At 42.6% G+C, this 23,320-nt stretch overlaps 1 protein-coding gene across 4 annotated transcripts in view; it reads left to right on the top strand.

The window, feature by feature from the left end:
- dlgap2a (discs, large (Drosophila) homolog-associated protein 2a) overlaps positions 1–23,320 on the top strand; it is a 37,926-nt gene that overhangs the window by 9,021 nt on the left and 5,585 nt on the right. The window contains exons 5-10 of one of the 4 annotated variants that reach the window (XM_068721570.1): positions 6,974–7,033; positions 11,970–12,355; positions 18,119–18,207; positions 18,344–18,783; positions 19,336–19,427; positions 22,905–23,078. In XM_068721570.1, the coding sequence (XP_068577671.1) occupies positions 6,974–7,033; positions 11,970–12,355; positions 18,119–18,207; positions 18,344–18,783; positions 19,336–19,427; positions 22,905–23,078 (1,241 nt within the window). The remainder of the gene's footprint in view (positions 1–6,973; positions 7,034–11,969; positions 12,356–18,118; positions 18,208–18,343; positions 18,784–19,335; positions 19,428–22,904; positions 23,079–23,320) is intronic. The other 3 variants (XM_068721571.1, XM_068721572.1, XM_068721573.1) reach the window with 3 other exon arrangements.

The raw sequence follows: 23,320 nt of genomic DNA on the forward strand, positions 1-23,320 counted from the left end.
ATTAACTCAATCCGCACAACTCAATGTGTGACATCCTGGATGTTGGTATTTTTATTTTGTACTTACAAATTAACACCAAAAGCTTACATTTGGCATTAACGTGTGTTAATGGATGAATATAGAACAGTTAGTGCAAACTGGTTGTCCTGTCAAACAGCTTCATATCGCTGCATGAATCACTCTTGTATGTTTCCATTGTTTTTGATGGACGTGTGATTACCGTAGCCACCACTTGTGAGCTGTGCTAGTTCATCCAACTGTATTTTGGATACAGTGCTTCATCTGCTCATCCATTGGATGCATCAGAGAGTAAAGCTATGAACCCTATTGAAAATCACAAATGGAAATTGTCTGAAGAAAAAAAAAATCAGGTCAGGATAAGAACATGACTGCTTTTTCCGCTACATTTTGGAAATCTGACTTTTCTGTGTGGTGACACTTTTGAACGTACATACGGCTTTATTGCGAACAGGGCAAAGAAATGGTGAAATTCCAGTATGCAAAGTATGCATTGTTAACTTGTAAACCCAGTTTACACTTAAGTATTACAGCATATACTATGAGGTTTCTTCGCACACATATTTTTCCCTTCACACAAATTATTTTGTATCATTGCAAAGCTCCTGTTTACTCACAACGAGATCACATTACAGAAGTGCACACTATTGTGTCTAGACCTGGATAATGAATTATCTAATGCCGACAATGAATATACTGGTAACTGAACTGTCACACTGGTTCGTCACATATATAATATCACATATGCAAACTTGTTACAATAAATCAAAAGCTACTCAGCTGACGCGTGCATTCATTTCCGATACTCGGCTTTAATTATATATTGTAAGCTTCTGGTGGTTTCAACAATTCCCGTGATGGCTGGCTTCACAGAGGAAATGATACGCCCTTGTGCAGATGAAGGATGTTGGAAGAAAAGAAGAAAAAGTGTCCGGATGAGAAGTCTGAGCGGATTCCACCTTTTCCCACAGTAGATTCATGAACTAACAGCATCAGTTGGACTATAATAGGGAAGGTTAGAGGTGTGGCCATCTGGAGCGGTGCTTATGATCAATTCTTCATACCTATAAATGTTTACTTTCACTGCTTTCTCAGTAAACTCAAATATCTTTCCATTTTTAGGATACAGAGTTTGGTATGTGATAGATTTCGCCACTATTTTGGACATGGGGCAATTGGTGCTGCGAATCGATCCGTCAAACTGGACCTCACTTTTTCAATAGGGTTCATACTATACTTCCTGATTGATGGAAAACGGTTTGGAAGCTTTGCTCATCTTTGCCTCTTTTCATTGCACAAAGTACACATTTCTTTACCTCGACTGAAAGCAGACGAGCATGCAAGGATTGTTCTTACACCTCATTTATTAGAAATACTGTCCATTCTCTGTGATGTTTTCCGGGAGCTAGGAGTTTCAGCTTTGTGCATTGAAAAGATGCAAAGAATGCATGCTACAAATTAAGATTGAGAAGGCAGTGTAAACCATCAATGGAAATGAGTCAAAATGGGAGTACTTTCCCAGTGTTACACTGGTTTTCAGCACCGTAATGTATGATTATATTACAGATAATAAAAATTCTAGAATAAAAATCCTTCTATACACATCTACAGTATACAGATGAGTGAATTGGGGCAATAATCACAAGGTTAGCACTTAGTTGTTGTAGATTTCTGCTATTATCTTATTTTGACTCATGGCATTCAGTGCATGATTTGATGTTACTGCTTTTGTAGCAATAAAAAGCACATTCTCTCCAGCTGCTCACACCTGTGGCCATATTACAGAGACGTATTCATATTTGTCTTCCAGATAGAAATTATGTGCAGGAAGACTCTTGTTTACCCGACCAGGCCAGTGTACTTGAGGATTTGGCAGACACGGCCCCTTTGGCTCATGATGATCTAGGCTGCCCCATCAGAAGAGACAGGCTTTACCAACAAGATAACATGGGCGCTACAGCCAAACCTCTGTCTGGACCACCTGTTTCTCCAAGCCTCTTCAGATCCCCCAGATCTAGTGCCCCAGAACGGCCGTCACCAAAAGCCATCCAGGCCAGTATCAAAGAGTCTGCTACCTTGGCTGCAGCTATCAGCATGCAGTGGAAGGAAGAGGTCTCAGCCATGCGTCGAGAGCTAGCCGATCTAAGGAGGGACCTCTGTGTAGAGCTCCGTGCTTTCAACAGTAATTTCAACACTTTCACGCAGCATTACAACACTTGGTCTCCCCAAGGTGGCAACATGGCTGCTGCAGCTGGGGTGGGTTTAGGTGGACGGGTTGGGGCAGGAACAGGGACAGGGACAGGGACAGGACCAAGGGCAGGGGCAGGGGTAGGTGTAGGTGTAGATGTAGGGGCAGGGGCGAGCGGACTTGGAACCTCTGCGGCAGATGGAGGAACTGGGGGAGCTAGAGAGAAGAAACCCAAGATATCAAAAGTGTCTGTGGGGACCCAGGCCAGAAGCAAGGTCCTGGTCCGGCAAAGCACTGCAGATGCAGCTGTCAATTGTCCAGAGGAGAAGGAGGAAAAGAAAGGCGGCCGCAGAAATCTGCCAAAACAGCTCTCTATGGACCCAAGCATTCTTGCCTGTCCACAGTCAATGTATGTGGAGAGTGCCATACCACTTTCTTTGGATCCAATACTTCCAGGCTCTGTTAGGGCAACAGAACCAGAGACATTTGATTTGACTGCTCTGCCCTCTAGAGCTAAACCAGAAACAGAGCTAGAGCTATCAGACAGTGCAATTGTGAGTTCATCTGACATGGTCACTAATGAGCCAGTCACCAGTCATGGGACAGTGCCAATTTCCTCAGAAGCAGCCCTTGAGAGCCCACAGGATTCTGTGACAGTGGAACAAGAAATGCCAGTCACTCCACAGCTAATAGCTATAGGCCCAGCCAATGAGTCCTATTCAGATACTGAACCATCTCGCCCTGATGACATGAAATCCACAGACCCAGAACTAATTGAAGGAGATAAGATACAGCTACCATATCCAGTTCCTGTAGTTACTGTGTCTCCACCTGAGGAACGTGATTATGACATCATGTCAGATTCAGAGCCTCCGGATCCTATCACTGTGGAAAAACCAGATCCAGTGTCTCAAGTCCCTGCTGCTGTGTCTCTACCATATTCAGGATTAGATGATCCAGATCCTGCAGACCCAACAGAATTAGAATCACAACCATCAGACTTACCAATAGTGTCCTCATCTGACCCTGTTAGTCAAGGCCCATTCTCAGTCTGTGACACACCCACACTTGATCTTGATACTGCTCCATCATGTAATTTAGAGACTGACATCATATGTCCAGCCATTGTGGTGTCAGAGTACCTTGACACAGATTCTCCTACAAGTCCAACTGATAGTGACACAAATCCAGAGCCCATTATCACCTTTCCAGATGATCCTTCTGACCCTCTCCCAGAGCAAATGACATCGGCCTCAGCTTCTGCTTCCACTTTTGTAGAAACTCAACCCGACACTGACCCAGAGTCCCAAGACTCAGAGTGGCCACCCCTTCCTGAACCACTTGATACCACCCCTATATATCATGCCGATCTGGTCCACTTTGATTTAGTCATGCTGACTTCCTTTGATCAAGATGATCTTGACTCGGTGTTCATGGACCCTGAACCAGATCCGTTTGACCTGAGTGTTGACTCTCCATCTATTACAGAGGATTTAGAACCACCGCTCTACCAATCAGATGGTTCAAGTTCATCCCTACCCACTGTTGACCCTGCCACAGTGTGCCCCTTGGATCCTGCACTGTCAACAGAATCTGTCTGTTTGGATCCAGCTATTGAGTATCGCTTAGCTCACATGCTTCAGGATGTAGCCTCAGAATTATATGAGGACCCACTACCACAGGTCACCGTCACAATATCCCCTCCGAGTTCAGTATCTCCTGATACATCATTGGAAATAGACTTCGGACCCACAAGTCCAGCCCCAGATCCCATTCCAACAGATACAGATTCATCACCACCAGATCTCCAAGACATACCCTCAGTGGATCTTGCACCCATGGAGCCAGATGATATGATTGCAGAAACACTGGAATGTATGGCTGAATCCCAGGAGTTTGGGGAACTTGTGGAAGAAGAGACCCCAGGTAGTCCGGAGAGGTCCTCAAGTGAGCAGGCCTTTCTGTGGTACAGGTGGCAGAGGAGGGGCCAGAAACAAAAATTAATGCACAGGAGTGCCAGCGTGGAACTCTGGAGCGGGAGATACGAGTACAACAGTGCAGAAATCACATACGTGTCCCTCACTCTGTGAGCTCATACCTCATTCTCAGCAGACAAAATGTAGCTCAAAGTATATTTATAGCTCACGGTTTATAGCTGCCAGTACGCTGTAGTGCACCGTGCAGATCTAAATGCCATGTGAGCATTGGCATTCAAAGCAAGGACTTCCTCATACACAAACCTGCAGTCATATTCCATGAAAAAAGACTGCATTTGTAGCAGCAGAAAAAAAACAACAAGTGATTGCACCATACTGCAAGAATGCGATGAACCCTTGGTGGTGATGAATTAACTGAACAGCCCTGCTTTAAAGACACGTATTGAAAGCAGTATGAATTTCTCTGAAGCTGTTGTCACCACTGATGTGAATTATCTTCCATGACAGTACTGCCTTTTTAATCATTGGATACACTAATAATGAATGTTCTTGTTCTGTCAGTGTATTACATCAAAGACATTTGACACATCTATTTTAAGAGACTCTTTTGGAGCTCTGTTATAGACGACAAGATGGCCTAATGTATACAAGGTCCTGACAATCCTTGCAATGATGATGGAAACTTTCCTTCCCTGTACTTATTTTTGTGCTCTCTGTTTATTGTCACTCTAGAGTGGAGTGAAGTAAATCTTCGCAGTTATCATATAACTATAAAAACATCCTGTTTACTATGTGAGCCAGTGGATGGACTCTGCAGGTATAAAGAAAAAGGGTGTGATGCTGTGGAATGATGTTTTGCACAAGCCTTGACTGAGCTCAAATATTGTACTGTTAACAGAAAATCGAAAAGTAACCCCCATTATTTAAATTCACGCTCAAATATGACAAACCAGTACAGTTATGGTATGTATCCTCTTAGTACACGCAACCTCATGTTACACATGCGCATACACTTTGCTACCTAACATACAGCATATATACACACAACGTATAAGGGTAAATGTATCTAGAAAATACACATTCAATTTAATTTGTCTGCTAATCTGACTATAGTAATAACAGGCCTTGTTGAGAGGTGATTTTTTTTTAATGTAAGACATCATCTCAATGCTCAGGAATCAAAGACTAAGAATTTAGTACTGGGACATAAGTGTAATGACATGTTGAACTGTGCTCCTTCCTGAAAAGAGGTGTACAAAATATTATATAACATGTGTGATACTGAATGATGAAAACGATGTAACGGTGCATGACAGATGGCCTCAATATTTTGTGCATTTCATATACAGTGCCTCATTGTAAGTATTTGGTTCTGTTCATTGTTCCATTTTGATATTCAGTGCGATGAAAGGAGCCTACATGCCACAGAATACGCAGACTTCTGCTACCAGCAATGAACGACTAAAAAGCCAGGCAAATCACAAGATATATCTGTGCTATCTGTCCAATTAATGGGCTCTATATGGAATCGCCCACTGAAGTCTGTGCTCTAATAAAGTGTGCTGGAACAAAAAGAATCTTTCAGCTGAACATCAGTGAGCTGCCAGAAAAGGATTTTCCTGTGTGTGTTCTCTCGAATTGAATATGTGCAGAGCACTTTATGGAAGTTTGCTAAATTGACTGAATCTGAAAGGTTTTCAAAGGGGTTGGAAGTTAATTAGGTTGTATTGTTGTATTCTTTTTTTTTTGCTCATTTCACTGGCATCAAAGGCGGCACCCGTTCCTCCCTGGACCCCTTCCATGTTTACATTTGCGACATATTTGTCTAAAAGTAGCACATACTGCAGTAACGTCGAGTGTATTCATAAGATATAATCCAAATATAAACTGTTTCAGGACAGTCATGCGTTAAGATCCATGCATATAATAACAGTGAAACAGAGGCAATGATGCTGATGAGTAGCTGTGAAATGTCTGCTTAATTGAAGGTAGATTTAGCAGGAAAAAAAAACATGCTAGCTGTCTTTGTGTTTCCTAGAACACAAGATTTACATTATATTATTTAAAAGGCTTTACAAGGAAACCACAGAAGAGTGAACTGCTCTCCTGCAGTTCACGTAATTGTTTTGATTGCTTTCCGCATACATCTACTTTACTTTATTGTGAATGTCATACAGTTTAAGGGGAGTGTAATTGCAGAAACATTCTCCAATTACAAGGTTAAATTGGGATCGTGGTCTTGCGCCTAAACAAGCACTTACCACATAATACATTCAAAATGATAGTGATGCGTTCATAAAAACAGAAATGAAAAGTAATTCTTACCCTATTACAAATAACAAATGCATTTATTAATGGTATCAAGAACACATCAGCAAAATTCCATAAAATGTTAACAAGAAGTAATCTCCACTCATCCCAGACTGGTAAAAAAAATCAATTTATCCCTGATTTGTATGGATCACACAAGACCAACATCTGCAACTGTGCTGCTACACCATGGAAGTACACTCGACCTTTCATTTCATTAAACGTGCTCTATTTTCTATATTTGGTCATCATGTAAGAGTGTAGCAGTTACATATTTACACCAACCTCAATAAATAAAAAAAAAAAGTCTCTCCACGTCTATCTGGAAATGGTATACAATAAACACCAGATATGTATAATAAGTAAACATTCAAAGATGGAAAAGAAAGTAGCAATTTGTGTGAGTGCTGGTTACTTAACGTCCGCTCTGCGTGTGTTTTGTGTAGCGGATAGATTGTACTTTATGTTTGGGCAGAAATGCCCACTTTTCTGAATACCCACCCCACTCCCTTGTTTTCAGGGATCCAGTTCTGCCTCCCCTCCACCTGCAGCATTGATCGGACTCCCCAACAAACCCCAGGTAATCCTGCTACCTGGGGCGTCCTCCATTGCTCCGTTTCGACGCGAGAGATTTCAATGAAACTTCGAGTTTGTCCTCGATCAAGTTGCTGTTAAGATGTTTATGAAACAATGCTTATGCAATTGCTCACACATTCAATGAACTATGAGTTACCATGCAGCGAGCAAGCGGCGATATTCTAACTAGCAATTAGGAGTTTATTGAATACAAAATGAGTCATTCACACGACAACATGTTTTTTCATGAAGCACTTGACTCCATAGCAGCTAGATTGACTGGAGGACGCAGTTGCTCTGCTACACCTGTACTCCGCCTCCCTTCCAGAAACAATCCTCCTCCTTCTGTTTAACACTGTAGTCATGCCGTGACGTTTCATCACAATCTTTAAACTTTTGCAAACCATCCAGGGTCGGTTAAGCGAGTTGGAGTAAAGACTCTGAGTCTGTTTTGGGTTTTTTTGGTGATCTATAGTTAGCTATTTTTTTTATAACAATGTCTTTATTGTTTGCAACGCTCACAGTGCCAATAACGGAGTTGGCCATCGGTCTTCCTCTCCCTCCCTCGCCCCAAGATCATTTACATATCCTTAAAAGCCTGCTGCAAAACAAACTGCTGCATTTCCTTTACAGTGATAAATCCAACGGGGAAGAAAGACTCTTAACGACGTGTCACTCAGCTCCCCCCTACCCCACCCCCATGTTAGCATACAAGCCAGTCCTGATAAATAGAGAGGTCCTACAGAGATGGAGTGGTTGAATCACTGCCTTTGTGTCTGACGTTAATCAAACTCACTGGCACACTGGTAGTTGTTTGTACTTGTACTGTGTGTGTGTGTGTGTGTGTGTGTGTGTGTGTGTGTGTGTGTGAGAGAGAGAGAGAGAGAGAGAGAGAGATTAAATGGAGTATTCACAATGAATACATTAAGCAGCTTCTAAAGATGCCGCTGTTCACATACCTCTTTTAATCTGTACTCGTACATACTGTTTCCTGAAACCTGGTATACAAGGAAACACGTTGCTATCATGGAGATGTCTATGGAGGCATATTGACAATTGTTTAGACGCTAAATGGCTTTAGATCCAAACTAGTGTTTGTATATTTGAATGCATGCTACATAATAAGTTCTTCTGTGGTTCCGCAATGAACCAGAAAACGGTTCCTAAATGTTGGTGCGCTACCTTGTCCTTAGTTTTCCACGTGTCAGTTTTAGGCCATTTGGTTAAGCACAACGTTCTTTAGGAATATGCGCCATATTAAGCACTGGCTCAAAAATATGAATTTACACTCCCCACTAATTGCTTTGTTGAGCTTGGTGTCTTTTTTATTTCTTCCTTGTCCAAAATCTGACCATCTTCTACTTCACATGTTGCTTTACTGTCTGAGTATATCTTGATAGCCATGCTTGCTCGGCCATTGTTCCTTCACAAATGAATCTGATAAATCGAATTAATTAAACTTTGGATGCGCCCTGCAATCCCCCCCCCCCCCCCCCCCCCCCCCCTAGCCTTGCAGTGGATTTCCCGACGGTTTGAGAAACCACTGATAAAAGCCGAAATTAAATCTGAAAACAAGACGGGGCCACAAGATTAGGTAACGCAGGACGCACCTTGATATTGTAGGGCAAATTCCTTGCCAAAAATCTGCAATTAATTAAATTACTGTCAGCACAACCACAGTGAGCCGCAGTTGCCTCGCCTCATGGTTAATCCAGCTGTGGTCGTTCAGTACTTTGTCTGATGAAACAGGCAACACGATGTTCAATATGACAGTTTATTGCAATTGATGAGCTTCGTTTTGTGAACACCTCTCATGCTTATGAGAGTCTGCACACCGCTTTATTTTTCACATTTTTGTATGATTGTGGTGAATCATTTTGTTGATGTCAACACGGCCCGCGCACGCTCACTCGCTTACAGTGCACAGGGCTGTGTTGACTTCAGATGAAATCTTAAATGCTGAGTAACGCTGCCACTGCCAAGATGGGAGCAGGAATTATGACTCCCCTTTGCACGACTGGCTGGGTAATAATGGCTCTATTTTGGTCCTCCTGCTGAATCATGAACCCTGAATGGGTCATCTCTTTCCTACTTTTTTTCTCTCCTCGCTCCCTGATTTATCTTCCACTCTCTATCTCACACACACACACACACACACACACACACACACACACACACACACAAACCCTCTCTCTCAGCCTCTCATCCTGTCGGCACGGATCCACTCTCCTCTTGTCCCCCCTCTCACCTCTACATCTCTATTTTCTCTCTTACTTGTTCTCCCCTAATGCATCTCTTCAGCCATGAGAAGTTAATTTTGTGAATGGACAGCAGCATGAGTCATGGAGCCCCCGGAGCATAACACTCTTCATAGACCAGACATCTAGCTATTTATAAACACAACCAAAGCATCAATGAGAAAGAGGCCAAAAGGTGTCTCCGGTTCGAGGTAAATATAGCCCTGGGTTTGTATTCTCACCTTTAATGATGCTCTTTGTAAAAAAGGTTGCAAACTAGAAGAAAACCTTTCCCTTGTTTCAGACAACAATGTGCTCAGGCTACAGTGTAATTAGGCTGAAATGCTATCAATTCTCTGGCACAACTTTTGGGAGTCTGCGTGGGGGGTGCAGCTCATTAGAACTCAAAATAGATCACATTTCGGTCTCGTAAGGACTTGCTTAATTGCTCTGTGTGATGTAAGCATTTGTAAGACAGAAACAAACACAGAGTTCAACCCGGTTTACCTCTTTGTCAAGGAAAACGATAACCCATAACTTAACCTGCAGCGTGACTCGGTGTTCTTCCTCTTCGCCTTATCTCTTTCTTCTGTTTCTGGCTCTGAGGTACCTGGCACGCTCTCAGCTTTGATCAAAACGCACCGAGCACAGCTTGCGCTTCAGATTCTTCAGCCCGTAACCACACCGACTGAGCTTTTCCTCTAGAAAGCCTTGTTTGAAAATACAGACACGTCAGGCTTAGAAGGCGTTCGTGACCCGTTCCTCAAGTCCATCTCTCTGTGGATTAAGTCCATGTTCTCATTTGCACTTGAAAGAAGTAATCCCCCCCCTTCTTTCTGTCATGAAATGGACAGAATAAGAAGATGAGAGCTGCCAGGCTTCTTTGAGCGGTATCTCCTCACCAGGATCCTCCACACATGAGTACTCTTGATTACTTCTCTGTTTTTTTTTTCCGTCCATGTCTGATGAGTGCCTCATGTCACAGAGGCTTTGGAGTTCTCTGTTACTCCATCGACTTATTCATTATTCCCAAAAATATTCATTCAGAGCTTTTAACTTGTTGTTGCCCACATTTCCAACCATTCCCTGCCTGAACATAAGGGGAGGACCGAGGTTTCTGCATCTAACCCTGTCTTTTACAAAACTACGTTCCCATACCACTAAGCTGCACTTATGTGAAACTTAATTAAAAGCAAATGTAATCCACGATGAAATACTTTCCCCCTCGAAACGTAACTCACGAGACCAGGCTGGGCAAACGCGCCTCTTTGAACAGAAGGTACCCACTCAGCCGAGGAGCTTGGATCGATAAGATGATCAGCAGTTTGCCATGAATTATGCTCAGACATATTCAGTAACCAGCTATATTTTATCAAGTTGTGAAACAAACGGTGTTGCTGCCTAACGTCCCATCATAGTCGCCGTGATATAATAGCTCGTCGCGTATGTTAATGAGGTCGTCAGGTAATGAAAGTGAGTTAATTAAGCAATAACATGAATCGCTAATTACACTGGAAGGTGCTTTCCTTTTTACGGCTTGTTGTCATATGACAAATGTGCGGTGCCTGCATGATGTCTCTGCCATATACTGATCTTGGGAGGAGTGTGTAGATTCACACACATACCGTGTTCCATGTTGCAGTGAAATTAATATTTGGACAAAAAAAAGAAAAAGGTGCCCAGAACCGTCTGGTAAGACCCAGTAGCTTGATCATGTGATCGCCTGTTAAATAAGTATCGAGAAGGTTTATTATGACCTGAACATTCAAACTACGAGGAAAATAACACAATGAAGGCAATGAAGAGGTTCGACGGATACATGGCAGAGGATTAAAGGAAAAGTCTGGTGATATTCTACACTTTATTTATTTTTTTACCAATAACCAATAACGAATTGATCCAACTGATTCAATATTTGTGCCATGTCCACATCAATGAGCCACTGGGTGACATGTTTCTTCGTTACCATGAACTCAGGCACTGCAGTTTATTTTGAGTTGATCCCACAAAATAATAACTACAGCTCCTAATGTGTATTAATCCGCCGCTGAAAATAGTTCCCAATAAATTCCCAATTTACTCCAGTTTGAGTGTCCAGCTGTTTTATGAATTGATTTAAAATTTGTTGATTTTATGTCCTTGGTAATAATAATACATTGTATTTATATAGTAGGATCATATAAAGTAGACTTGCTGCCACACACAGGGTAGTGAAGTCAGACAGTATGAGGAGACAGACTAATGCATTGTTGGTTCTGGTTTTAATTCATTATTGTTGGCATTAATAAAATAATAAAGATATAGAATATCATCAACCTGACGGATGGTGCATGTGGTGGAGTTGAGAATTAGGTATTGTTATTCAAAGCGTTACTTTATAACATAGAATTTATAAAGGATGATGTCAAACACCAGAGGGAATATTTATGATTTAGTACAAACTTTCTGTGGATGGTTGGGAATTTACTTCACTTTTCCTCCTTTACAGGATTAACTTTATTACATTCTTAAATCATGAAAACTTAACAAAGTTATATTTTCTTGAGCTGTAGTAACTTTTAAATAACGTGCCATTGAACTTATACAGTACATATAAAGTTCCATAATGGCAGTGACACGATAATATAAATGCAGCATTTGAATATTTTTTATTTCATTATAAATTAACTCTTTCGAATAATTATGTCTTTTCACCTCTTCCAGCCATCACCTACACACCCAACTACAAAAAGGCCCCTCCTCCAGTCCCGCCCCGTACCACTTCCAAACCCCTCATCTCCATCACGGCCCAGAGCAGCACCGAGTCCACCCAGGACGCCTACCATGAGGGGAGGCACCCTCACGGCGGGATGTGGGCCCCCGACGGCCTCAGCCTGGGCCTGAACCCAGGCAGGGCCCTTTACAACTCCACCGACAGCCTGGACAGCGCCAAGGCTGTGACCATAGCCATGGAGGCCGCCGGAGTCATGGCCGGAAAAAGACACCCGTCCACAGACAGCCACAGCTCGGTGCTCACCTGCGACAAGGCCATCCTGGTGTCGAAGGCCGAGGAGTACTTGAAGACCCCTCGATCCTCTATAGGGATACAGGTTAGTCTGGTCTCAGAGTGTTAATAATGAGAAGATCTCACATGGGACCAATGCATGGCTGCATAATAATACAGAATACTCAAACACACACAACTCAATGTTCTCTTTTCAGCAGCTAAAAATAGCAAGAGTGAGTCATCTTACCGCAATCCATCAATTAAGATTCACCTCATGCTGGAGCAGGTTGTAGTGAATGAAGTTCACTCCATGGTTCATTCACTCCTCCTCCATTTACTATAGCTGTTTCTCTTTCTCTCCAACCTCACGCTCCCTCTCTCCTTCTCTCTCTTTCTCTCCCCTTTTTCTCTTTGTCTCTCTCTCTCCACCTCCCACTCTGTGTGATCTTAATCTTGGATTTGTCTGCCTCATTCTCTGATACAAGCTGAGGTCCTGGTGTTGTTGATCTCCAGCTGCAGTCTAAAGGTTGCGCAACAAAGGCTGAGGAATCAGTGTCAGCTCACACCATCACCTCAGGGCCAGTTATGGTATTTCATCAAAGCAGACTCTCAAAGGTATTGTGCGAATTTGAGATTTTCAAAGCCATTGCTCACGGCTTGGTCATTTTCTGTTTTCTTCTTCTGAGCCACTAAACCATCTTTATCGTCATTATTTCCCCTTGTCACCGTCTAGATTCATTAATCTCTCCCTCCTATACTCAGTAATTAAAGCGATTTACTCAAAAGTCCAGGACAAAGTTAAACCTTTCAAATATTTCAAGGGAGAAAAGCCGACCACTTCATTAATCTCATGCTGCAGGTGTGTGAATGTCATTGGGCGATGTTCAAGTTTTTCGCGCAAATAAATCAAGCACTCCTTTAAGGGTAATTGCTGTGTTGTTGTTTTTTCGAGGTGATATTAAGAAGAGTTGGCTGGAGATTGGCCTAACACCCAAATTACACAGAAGCCATTGACTGTCAGATGTTGCCATCGGGGAGTCAGCCAGAGAATAAATAATCCCTTCAAAGTCAATTGATCCTGCTACACTCGCTGCGTTGTTTCACATCCAAAGTTAGAGAATACCCAGCAGCAGGTTTTGCCCAGACAGTACATCTCACTGTAACGTGTAAATGGGAGCAATTAAAAATAGCCTCCAACACATTAGTTCTAGCAGTCTATTAAAGTGATGTACTGTAATTTATATGAGAAACCTCCACTGCAGATTTTTAGACTTTAGCTTGACTGACCAAAGTTACTATATTGCAGTTTTAAAGTCTGCGTGGGGAAAACAGAAAAATGTGTTGGTAAAAATCGAAAACTACAGGGGGCAATACGAAGCCTGGAAATATTTTCACACCTGAGAAATCTGCATTTTATGTCTTAGTAATATTTTAATGGGCCTATTGGTCGCTAGATTCAAACTTTTAATAAGTTGCATTTGTACTCTGGCCATCCTCATTAAGCTGTGAACATGATTTGTGCGTTGGGCCAAATCCAATGCGCGAGTAACTGATACTAAAACTGATATGTTTAAAATAAGCTGCTTTCTCACAACAGAGCCTGTAACTGATCCATCATCAGTAATCACTAATACATGTAGAAATGCCAGCCCCGTTCCACAAATATAGTCGGATGAATGTTGAATGTAAATGCAGGTTTCACAGTAACCAGGTTCCAGTAATTACCTGCCTCGTGTAAAACATCTTGATTCACTCACATGCCAAACATTAGTCCATCTCACATTCATTCATTTGCTCACTCAGGCCCCAAAGTGTTCACTCCATGACTCCTTTATTGATCGTATGACTTCCTCACTCACTCATTCATTCAGCGTCTTAGTCGCCGCATCTCTTTCTCTTTCTCTCAGGAACCAAATTACCTCACACACGTGCAATACACGTACAGTTTCCTGTTTCCATCCAAGGGATGATCAGAGCACCTAACCACACTGAGGAGTGCTAATTTCAAACGGCAGAACTGCAACACGGAGAAAAAAAAACCTCGTTGTCACGCTTCAGCGAACTTGGGCTGCACGCAGTGGTTGCGCCACCTTTCCAAATCACCCGGCATGCAGCTCTAATTCAGTTAATTCATGACGAACAGGGGGGGAATACAAATCAAATGTGTGAGTGTGGGAGAGATAACTATAGGGGACAGTGTTTATCCTCGCTTTTTAGAGGAAGTGAACGTGAATTAAAGGAACGAGTAGCAAGGGAGCAAGTAAATGTATTTGTATGCGTGTGAGTGAGAGCGACAGGGAATTATATTGGCTTTAAAATAGGCTCCAGTGATGTGTGTTGAGTCCATAATCACTTTTAATTACCGAGGCAGGTGCAGTAAATGTCTACATTTACAGAAACATCCAAGAGGGACTAAAATGTCGAGTGGGCAGCTTCTACATCATAGTTGTAGGGAGTTCACATTGAGCACACTGAGGTCATATCTCTTTTGTGAATTTTGGCATTTTATCAACCTGGTGGAGGTCAATTTATTTAATAAAACAAATATAAATGTATTTATAGTTTATTCATTCTACACCAGACTTCTCGCTTCATGGTGTGGGCTTTAAAAGAGCATTCCAAGAGAGCATGTTGGGAAATAATACAGTAATGCTTTACTTAACTGGGCCAAATTTCCCAGGATGTTTTCTTAATTTTTCTATTCTGATTGTAATTCAGAGTTAGTTATTTCAAATATAATTTGGTTAGATGAGTTCTTAAGCAGTCGTTGATTTTTAGAGAATTTCCTTGAGAGAACTGCTCCAATTACATGCGCCAAGAAATATTTAATTGCTACCTCAATGAATAGCAAAAAAATATCCAAATTGCAAAAGTTTGACACTTTCTTTATGTGTGGAGTGGGTGTGAGCTGCTCTCCATAACTACATTGTTGCCTGCCAGTTTAGATGAGATGACAATAATGTGTCGCAGCAGGCAACTCTAGGGGCAAGTATTGATTTATCTATAATGCAGACAACTTCGTCCTGCATCGACATAATATCACATGGCCAATCAGTCTGCTTTCACCTACTACTGACTGTATAATTAACCTCAATTAGTCTGCCACTGTATTGATTTGCCATTTCCTGTTTGACACCTCTATCTTAGACGGGGTCGACGCATCTTTGATCTTTGATCTTTGACCATGCGGACGTGTTGTTGTCTGACTTCCTGTTGTCCTTAAGGACCGCTCTATAGTTGCCTTGGATGCACATTAGCTAAAGCTGAGACATGTTTGTGTTCTAGAATAGTAATTGATGTATTTACAGAAATAGTTTTAATTGGAGAAGTAATGACGTCGTTCGACGAGGGAAGTCGAAGCTTTTAACCTTAAGCGCCGTCTTTGGCCGGGAAATGTCACCAGGCGGTGTTTGTGTGTTTCGGATGAAAGGCACAGTGGCTCTGTTCAACTTTGTGCTGATGCTCCCAGTTTCCACACCTGTGCTGACGATGTGACTGTAATTACTGATGCGGTGTGTGTGTGTGTGTGTGTGTGTGTGTGTGTGTGCACACCGGCGTATCTCTATGTAGGTAGACCAAGACATCTTCAGGGTAGGTAAGCCTGCTGGACATAAATCTCCCGCCTCTCTAAAGCCTCCTGGACGTTTTGTCCTCCTTCAGTCCTCATCCATCACAGACATGAAACTCATTCTCTTTTCATGAGGTGGACTTTGCTCCGCTTCGAACACAAAGCAGTGGAGGTCACCTCAGCGAGCAGCGCCACACACATTTCATCCCTGCTAACGGCTTCAGCCAAACTGCCTGATGGTATACAAAATGGCTCTCCAAAAATGTCACTCCAAGCTTCAATACTAACGGTCGCGTTGACATTTCCTCACAGCAGAGGCATGCCCTATTTCGAACCAGCGCCTTTGACTCACTCTCATAGCCATAACAGCACATCGAGCTGAAGATTTGTGAATGCCAGACGATGTAAAGGCCTCATATTGATATTTGTGGTGGAGAAGGCAGAGATGATGTTCTTGGTAGTACAGGAACATACTCAGATTTATCTTTTAGCCACCCTAGCAGCTCATTGAGTGATTCCTTAGGCTCAGCGGTGCTAACATTTGCTAATTAGCACCAAACACAGAGTACATCTGAGGCTGATGGGAATGTCATTAGTGTTATATTATCGATATTTGGCCATAAACCAAAATATTGGACAGCAGCTGTACATCTCTCTCATTATCCGGTAGGGCTGGGCAATATATTGATAATATATCAATATCATGATATGTGACCAGGTATCGTCAATAATATGGCATAAGTGTTGTCTTTTCCTGCTTTTAAAGGCGGCATTACGGTAAAGTGATTTTCGGAACTTCAAGACTGTTCTAGCTGTTCTATTAATTGCCTTAACCCACTTAGTCATTATATCCACATTAATGATTATTTATCCAAAATATCATTTTGGAAATATTTTGTAAAAAGCACCTTTGTGAACTCTACAATATCGTTGCGATATCAATATTGAGGGATTTGGTCAAAAATATCGCGACATCTGTTTTTCTCTGAATCGCCCCGGTCTTGTATTCGACCACTCTCTACCATCACATCACATCTTATCTGGTAGTCACAGTCACTAAAGGAGAAATAGTGAAATGACAAAAAGAAAAGAAAAGCTTAAGACAGCAAAATAAAAGCAACAATTGTGACAGTAAGCCAGCAGAACATTGTCAATGCTAGTCAAAGAGAGAAAGCAAAGAACTTATTTGTTGAAGACAAACAACAGGAGGAACCAGGGAGAAGTGACAGATACAGATGGATAGAAGAGCGTAGCAGAAATGGTGAGCACTGACGGGGTTTCCATAAAGTCGGTAAGACATGGGGCTCCGGGGAGCGGTGCAGGCGGCGATGAAGGGGCTCTGGGCCCGGGCTCCTGGATCAGGATGGCAGCCATGCAGGGCCAGGCAGGATCATCATCAGTCACTCTTCCTTCCCATCCCATAATATCCACTGATGTTGCCCTATCTGTCACTGTGTGGTCGCACGGCTGTGGATACTTGACAAAGACCAATCCATACCATCTAACTTGAAAGTACTGAGCATTTTTCTTGGGGCTTTTGCCATCTATTGAACAGTTGCCTATTTACACGACGTGCAGCAACGTCAGCACTCATTTGAAGTCGTGTTTCTGGCCACTTGATGAATGCAAATCCAATATTCACTCTCCTTTTGGCTTTTCTTTGGTCTAAACCAACCTCTGAGCAACATATCTGGCTGTTCAGCTGCTAAATTATTGCGCTTTGATCACCAGCTGGTTCTCATTTTTGCTGCTGGGCAGGTAGAGTGCGGCGGGTGTATCGGAGCTAAATGTGCCGCCCGTGTTCAGAAAGGATGCTGATTGGAGCGGTGTGAGTGAACCAAACCAGTAACGTTGTGGGCTGTAAAAACCCAAACGCTGAGCTGAAAGATGCTAAAGAATCTCGGTGAAGCTGACGCCTGATATGTGGTGATTATTTTCATCACCGAACTGAAGCAAGGCAACAGCCTAAATATTCTAAATGCTAGAACTATGAACATTTATGACAAAAATTAGCTTTTTTTTAGACATTATGTATTGTGCAATATAACATACAGCACGTTCCCCTTTTTCTAATTTTTTTTAGATTAACTTCCGTAGAAACCTAAAATCCTCTGCAGGAAACCTCCTCTGTCTCGTTGCCTTTGCTGCCTCCATAAATCATACAGTGTTTACTTTCTGACAGGCTGTGTACAGTTAAGGTGCTCCGTCCGGTCCCGAACCAATAAACCCAGAGGCACTGGGGAATGGAAGCTCACATAATGAGAAGCACTGTTGGTTTGTATCATTTCTTCACATTAGGTGGAAGCAGCCACGGACTCTGAGTCTGAAAGCAAAGGTTCGCGGGAGTACCACTCTGTTGGGATCCAGGTGGAGGACAACAAGAAAGGGTGAGATAATGGTTCTGGGATTTTAAGCTCATTAGAAGACCTCCATCTTTGATGTTTGCTCCCTGCCATTATTTGCCATTACGGTCTGTGTGTGTGTGTGTGTGTGTGTGCATTCATCTTTGTCTTTCTGCCTCAGACAAGGCAGGTTCAAACGCTCCAACAGCGTGACTGCAGCCGTGCAGGCCGACATGGAGCTGGAGGGCTTCCCTACCATGGAGGACAAGGGCCTGCAGTTCGGCGGGGGCTTCCAGCGTCACTCAGAGCCCAGCACGCCCACCCAGTACGGAGCGGTGCGAACCGTGCGCACCCAGGGGCTCTTCAGCTACCGCGAGGATTACCGTACCACCGCTGAACCCCCCAGCCCCAGGGAGACCACCAGCGAGACCAACTGGCAGCTGGAACCCCCCTCCCCGCGGGAGAACGCGGCCTCGTCGGGCGAGTCTGGCAGGGCATCCCCCTCCCTGAGGAGGGATGGGAGCTGGTTCATGCAACTGCTCCACACAGAGACCAAGAGGATCGAGGGCTGGTGTAAAGAGATGGAGGCGGAAGCTGAGGAGAATGACATGTCAGAGGACAGTGAGTGATATGCTGAAAGTTTCATGTTTGTCTGATTTGAGGCTGCTTCTGCGCAGGCAGATTGAAAGATGGATTCTTATGCCTCCGCACCAGTTATGCTTTCGGGTCGTCCATCATACATACGCTCCATTCTCGTGAACACAATATCTCAGGAATACCTAGAAGGAATTTCCACAAATTTGGCATAAACATCCTCCTGAACTCAAGGATCACTGAGGCCTCACATCCGTTCTATTCTCTTGAACGAGACATCTCGAGAACACATTCAGCGAATTTTTTCAAATTTGACACAAAATTAGAAAAACTTGAATTTGGTGATCAAAGGCCACAACTCAAGAATTCATATGCTAATTATGCTGATTTCACACAAACTTCTCATAGGAAAAACATACATGGATGTACACTGCAACGTGAGTAGTTGGCGGAGGCGTACAACCATGAGGCAGTGATTCTAGTTTTTAATATACTGCACTGTGTTGTTCTTGATATGTGCGTGTGTGTGTGTGTGTGTGTGTGTGTGTGTGTGTGTGTGTGTGTGTGTGTGTGTTTCAGTCCTAGGTAAAATCCGAAGTGCAGTGGGAAGCGCTCAGCTGCTTATGTCCCAGAAATTCCAGCAATTCTACTGGCTGTGTCAGCAAAACCTGGTAAGAAACCCATCTAAGAGAGTAGACGTGTGTGTAAGTGTGTGTGTGTGTGTGTGTGTGTGTGTGTGTGTGTGTGTGTGTGTGTGTGTGTGTGTGTGTGTCCTTCATGCTCAAAATTACTGTATGTCAAGGGACTGATGACACTTAGATATTATCATCATATCACACGTTCTGTTTGTCGATAACAACAAAAGAAACAACAGAAACAGTACTTTTGCCAGGTATCTTCACATCTACATAATCACACGCAATCATCGACAATTAGGCGCAGTAAGTCTTTATGCAGCCCTACATCATTTATGTGTGATCCTCCATGAATGGTAAAGCATACAACACAAATAAAAGAGTGGAAAGAAGCTTTAAAAAGGAATAAATGAGGGAGAAACGAACCAGCTGCCATTTCCATTATTCAAACCACTATATTATCCATTTGTTTCTCTATATTGCTACGTATGAAGCATTTCTCAGTCTTTGTAGAAAAGTTAGATTTTGTTATTTTCACGGCAACAGAGGAAAAACGTAGCATTCAAGTCACATCCAAGTCCCGTCTCGTAGCCAATTCGTAAGCTCCGGATCAACAATTTAAAAGATGAGACTCCATTCAGCTTTTTTCTATATGCATTAATCACAAAACATCACATCTGAATTTTAAGTGAGCAAAGAAAAATGAGCACGCCACCGCTGCAGAGTGAACAAAGCAAACGAGTCCAAAAACACTGGCTGCGCTGTGAAATGAACTTTCGTCACAAGAAACGCGTGTCCTCGCAGCCTTAGGTCTCCACCCTTCAACACACGTTTAATGCTTTAGCCGGCGCTAACAAACTGAATCAGAGCTCCCTGAATATCACCGATTTGGGGAAAGCTGCAACACTGAGAATCAATAGCCATCGAGCACATTCATGTGTGACCTGAAGGTTTTGAGATGAGCAACGCGTGAGCATGGATGGGCGTGGTGATGCAGCTTTGTCCCGAGAAGAGAAGAACAGCTGAGCCAAAACCCGGGTGGAAACAGACCTACGTATTCAGCCGCTCTATTGTTAATCCAGTGCAGGAACACACACAGGGTCAGAGATTTCTGCCGCGTATCTTTCTTGCACTGTTCACAACTCGTTTTATTGATCCGAGCAAGTACCCAATATTTCAAACGAAGTTGGTGAGGAGTAATGAGAGGAAAGTGTTGCTTGTTTTGCAATGTGCAGCAGAAACTGCTCATTCGGGGGAAGAAGGAACCGCAAAGGGGATTAGATACAGTGAACCAGCCTTTTGGACCAAGTCAAGTGCTTTGTCCTGTGGAGGACACTGTGTAACACTGTGTAACACAGTAAACAATGATTTACAAAAAGATGCAGCATTTCTCCACATGACAAAATGCACATATTTTCATATTTAATGCAAACATTTACTTCATACTTTGGCTTAGTTTGTTCAATAAATGTCCCGCAAGTTAGAAGTTAAAGAGACGTCTAATTTCTCTCTACCTGGATCAACTTTCTTCAAAGTTTGATTTAAAAACGCTCTAAACGAGAGACAAACGGTGTTCTTCTCTGGGAGGAGATCCAGGATTAAGAGCTACACACTTCCACAGCCGGGGCTTAAAACTCACCGACTCCTCCTAAATCTGCCAGCTCTGGATATTTGAAGCCTTGAGACTTTTGAGACAGTTTGCAGAACATCACAAGTTCAGGGGTCAGAATAAAGCTGATGAAGTGCCGAGGCTCCCCCTCGGTAATTGCAGATAACAGAAATGCGCTCTGTTCCCTGCTTACCTTACATGATGGAGTGATTCTGGAGTCATTTAGAATTTATTTTTTTTGAGAATTATACCAATCTCAAAATGTTATGACAATATTAAAGTGAAACGCTGGCTCTCTATTGGAATATTATGCAAATTGAGAGGATTTGAGTCAGACCACATTTTTATTTTTAATAATTCAACTTTAATCTCAGTATCACTGACACAACACTGATGCACAATGTGTCTTAAGTCATCTGCTTCAATGATTTGTAACTGAATAAAAAGCTTTTCTTTCACATTTTCAGCTTGTTTATTGTGAAGCATTTAGCTTTTATAGGGTCACGGCATCTTGCATTGCTTTGATATGTTGTTTGTTAAAACAGGGTAGTACGACAGGACACCATGCAGGAAAATTCTAAAATTATAAATAAATAAAATAAATAATATTGAAATAACTCACCGATAAATGTAGCATAGGAAATAGCAGGCGCTGCCGCCGTACTGTAAATCTATTAAACCATCAGACAGCCGCACCCTTCAGCAGCCACCTAATCTAAATGTCATGAGATCTGCGAGTGCGGGAATGTCTCCGAGGTTACCGAGTCGACGGGTCCCATCATAGCTGAGATTGCAGAATCGGACGGCTTGAGACGGACTGGAAGAAACTGGAACCGTAGGATGACTCGAACTCTGCAAGGAATAAATATATGCAACCGCTTTACTCTCATTCAACCACTGCAATCATGCTGGTTGTAAACCATATGCCACCTAGCTATTACCATTAAGTCTGTGCATCCCATAAACATAATCCTTCAGACGCAAGCCATGAAATGCGTAATTATTTTGAAGTACAATTACGAGTACGATTATAATCAAAGTAATGTGTGCATGAACACCATGCAGTAGGTGCTTGGATTACAAACGCTTACACCTGACCTCGTTCTCAACAATAGAACTCTGCGACCCATCACCTTTGTTTCTTTGAGGGGTACATAAAGCGACTTGGTTACATAGGTGGGCTGTAGATTTTTCTGGTAACATTCACAGTCACACTCAATGTTCAGTCATTGTGACTGGATATGTATCATAGTAAAGAAACAGCGTTTTATTTTCAAGCATCTCTGTTCATATCTACGTCTGCAAGCAGAACTGATGACCTTTTTATGGATTGTGAATAATGAACATGGTGAACAGATGGGACTACATACAAAGCCCTAACCTGACAGAAAAAAAGTTAGACTAAAATTACCTATTAAAAAAAAAATCTATTATTAACATCAAGTATTAGCACAGAATCTCATGACTCAACAAAACCTGCAGCAACTGCCGGCCGGTTGCGGAGACAATGAGGCGCTCCTCGGTCGGATGTTTCTTTCATGTCAGGAATTAAGTGATGAAAAGGACTGAACTGACAAAGGCTGATTATTATTTCCGAGCTCCTTCATGGAAATAAGACAGGATTGGTCTCCATCGCTAGTCGTCATCCCTCGTTTCAACCAAAATCCCCAAAACTGGCATTTGTGAAGTCTGAAGTCTGATGAGGACATCTAGTGGTTCTAAGCTGAAGTACACTAACTAGTGCGCTCGTGTCTCTTTTGTATGCGTTTGTACGTACGGCACAGTGTGACTCTGTGTGTCAGCGTTACAGTGCTTATTATCTGGAATACAGGCACTGACCCAACGACGTGGCTCTTCACTTAGCGTCACCACCTCGCGTTTTCTTTACCCCTCTTCCCTCGTAGGACCCCAGTGCCATGCCGCGGCCCACCTCTCAGGACCTGGCTGGGTTCTGGGACCTGCTGCAGCTCTCCATCGATGATGTCACCATGAAGTTTGACCAGCTGCAGCAGATCAAGAACAACAACTGGAGGCCCGTAGACAGCCCGGAGAAGAAGGTGAGGGATCTCCTCGGCACCGTGAGTCCAGAGATATTACTGCGTTTTTACTTGCATGTATTTTGTATGATGATGCTGATAAATACCTAAAAGACTGAAACTGATTTATTCATGTAAATGTACTTGATTGAACATTTTAGATTAGGGACTGTACACAAGTGATTAAGGGAGGGAGTCTTTTCATGATCAACTTTTTTTCTTAGACCAGATATTTTTATTTTTGATATATTATTTAGATTTATTTATTTATCTTGTGAGATTTA

This window comes from Cebidichthys violaceus, unplaced genomic scaffold (genome assembly GCF_023349555.1).
Source record: "Cebidichthys violaceus isolate CVI_PGR_0920_01 unplaced genomic scaffold, fCebVio1.0.p SCAF_28, whole genome shotgun sequence".
In the NCBI taxonomy this organism is placed as follows: domain Eukaryota; kingdom Metazoa; phylum Chordata; class Actinopteri; order Perciformes; family Stichaeidae; genus Cebidichthys; species Cebidichthys violaceus.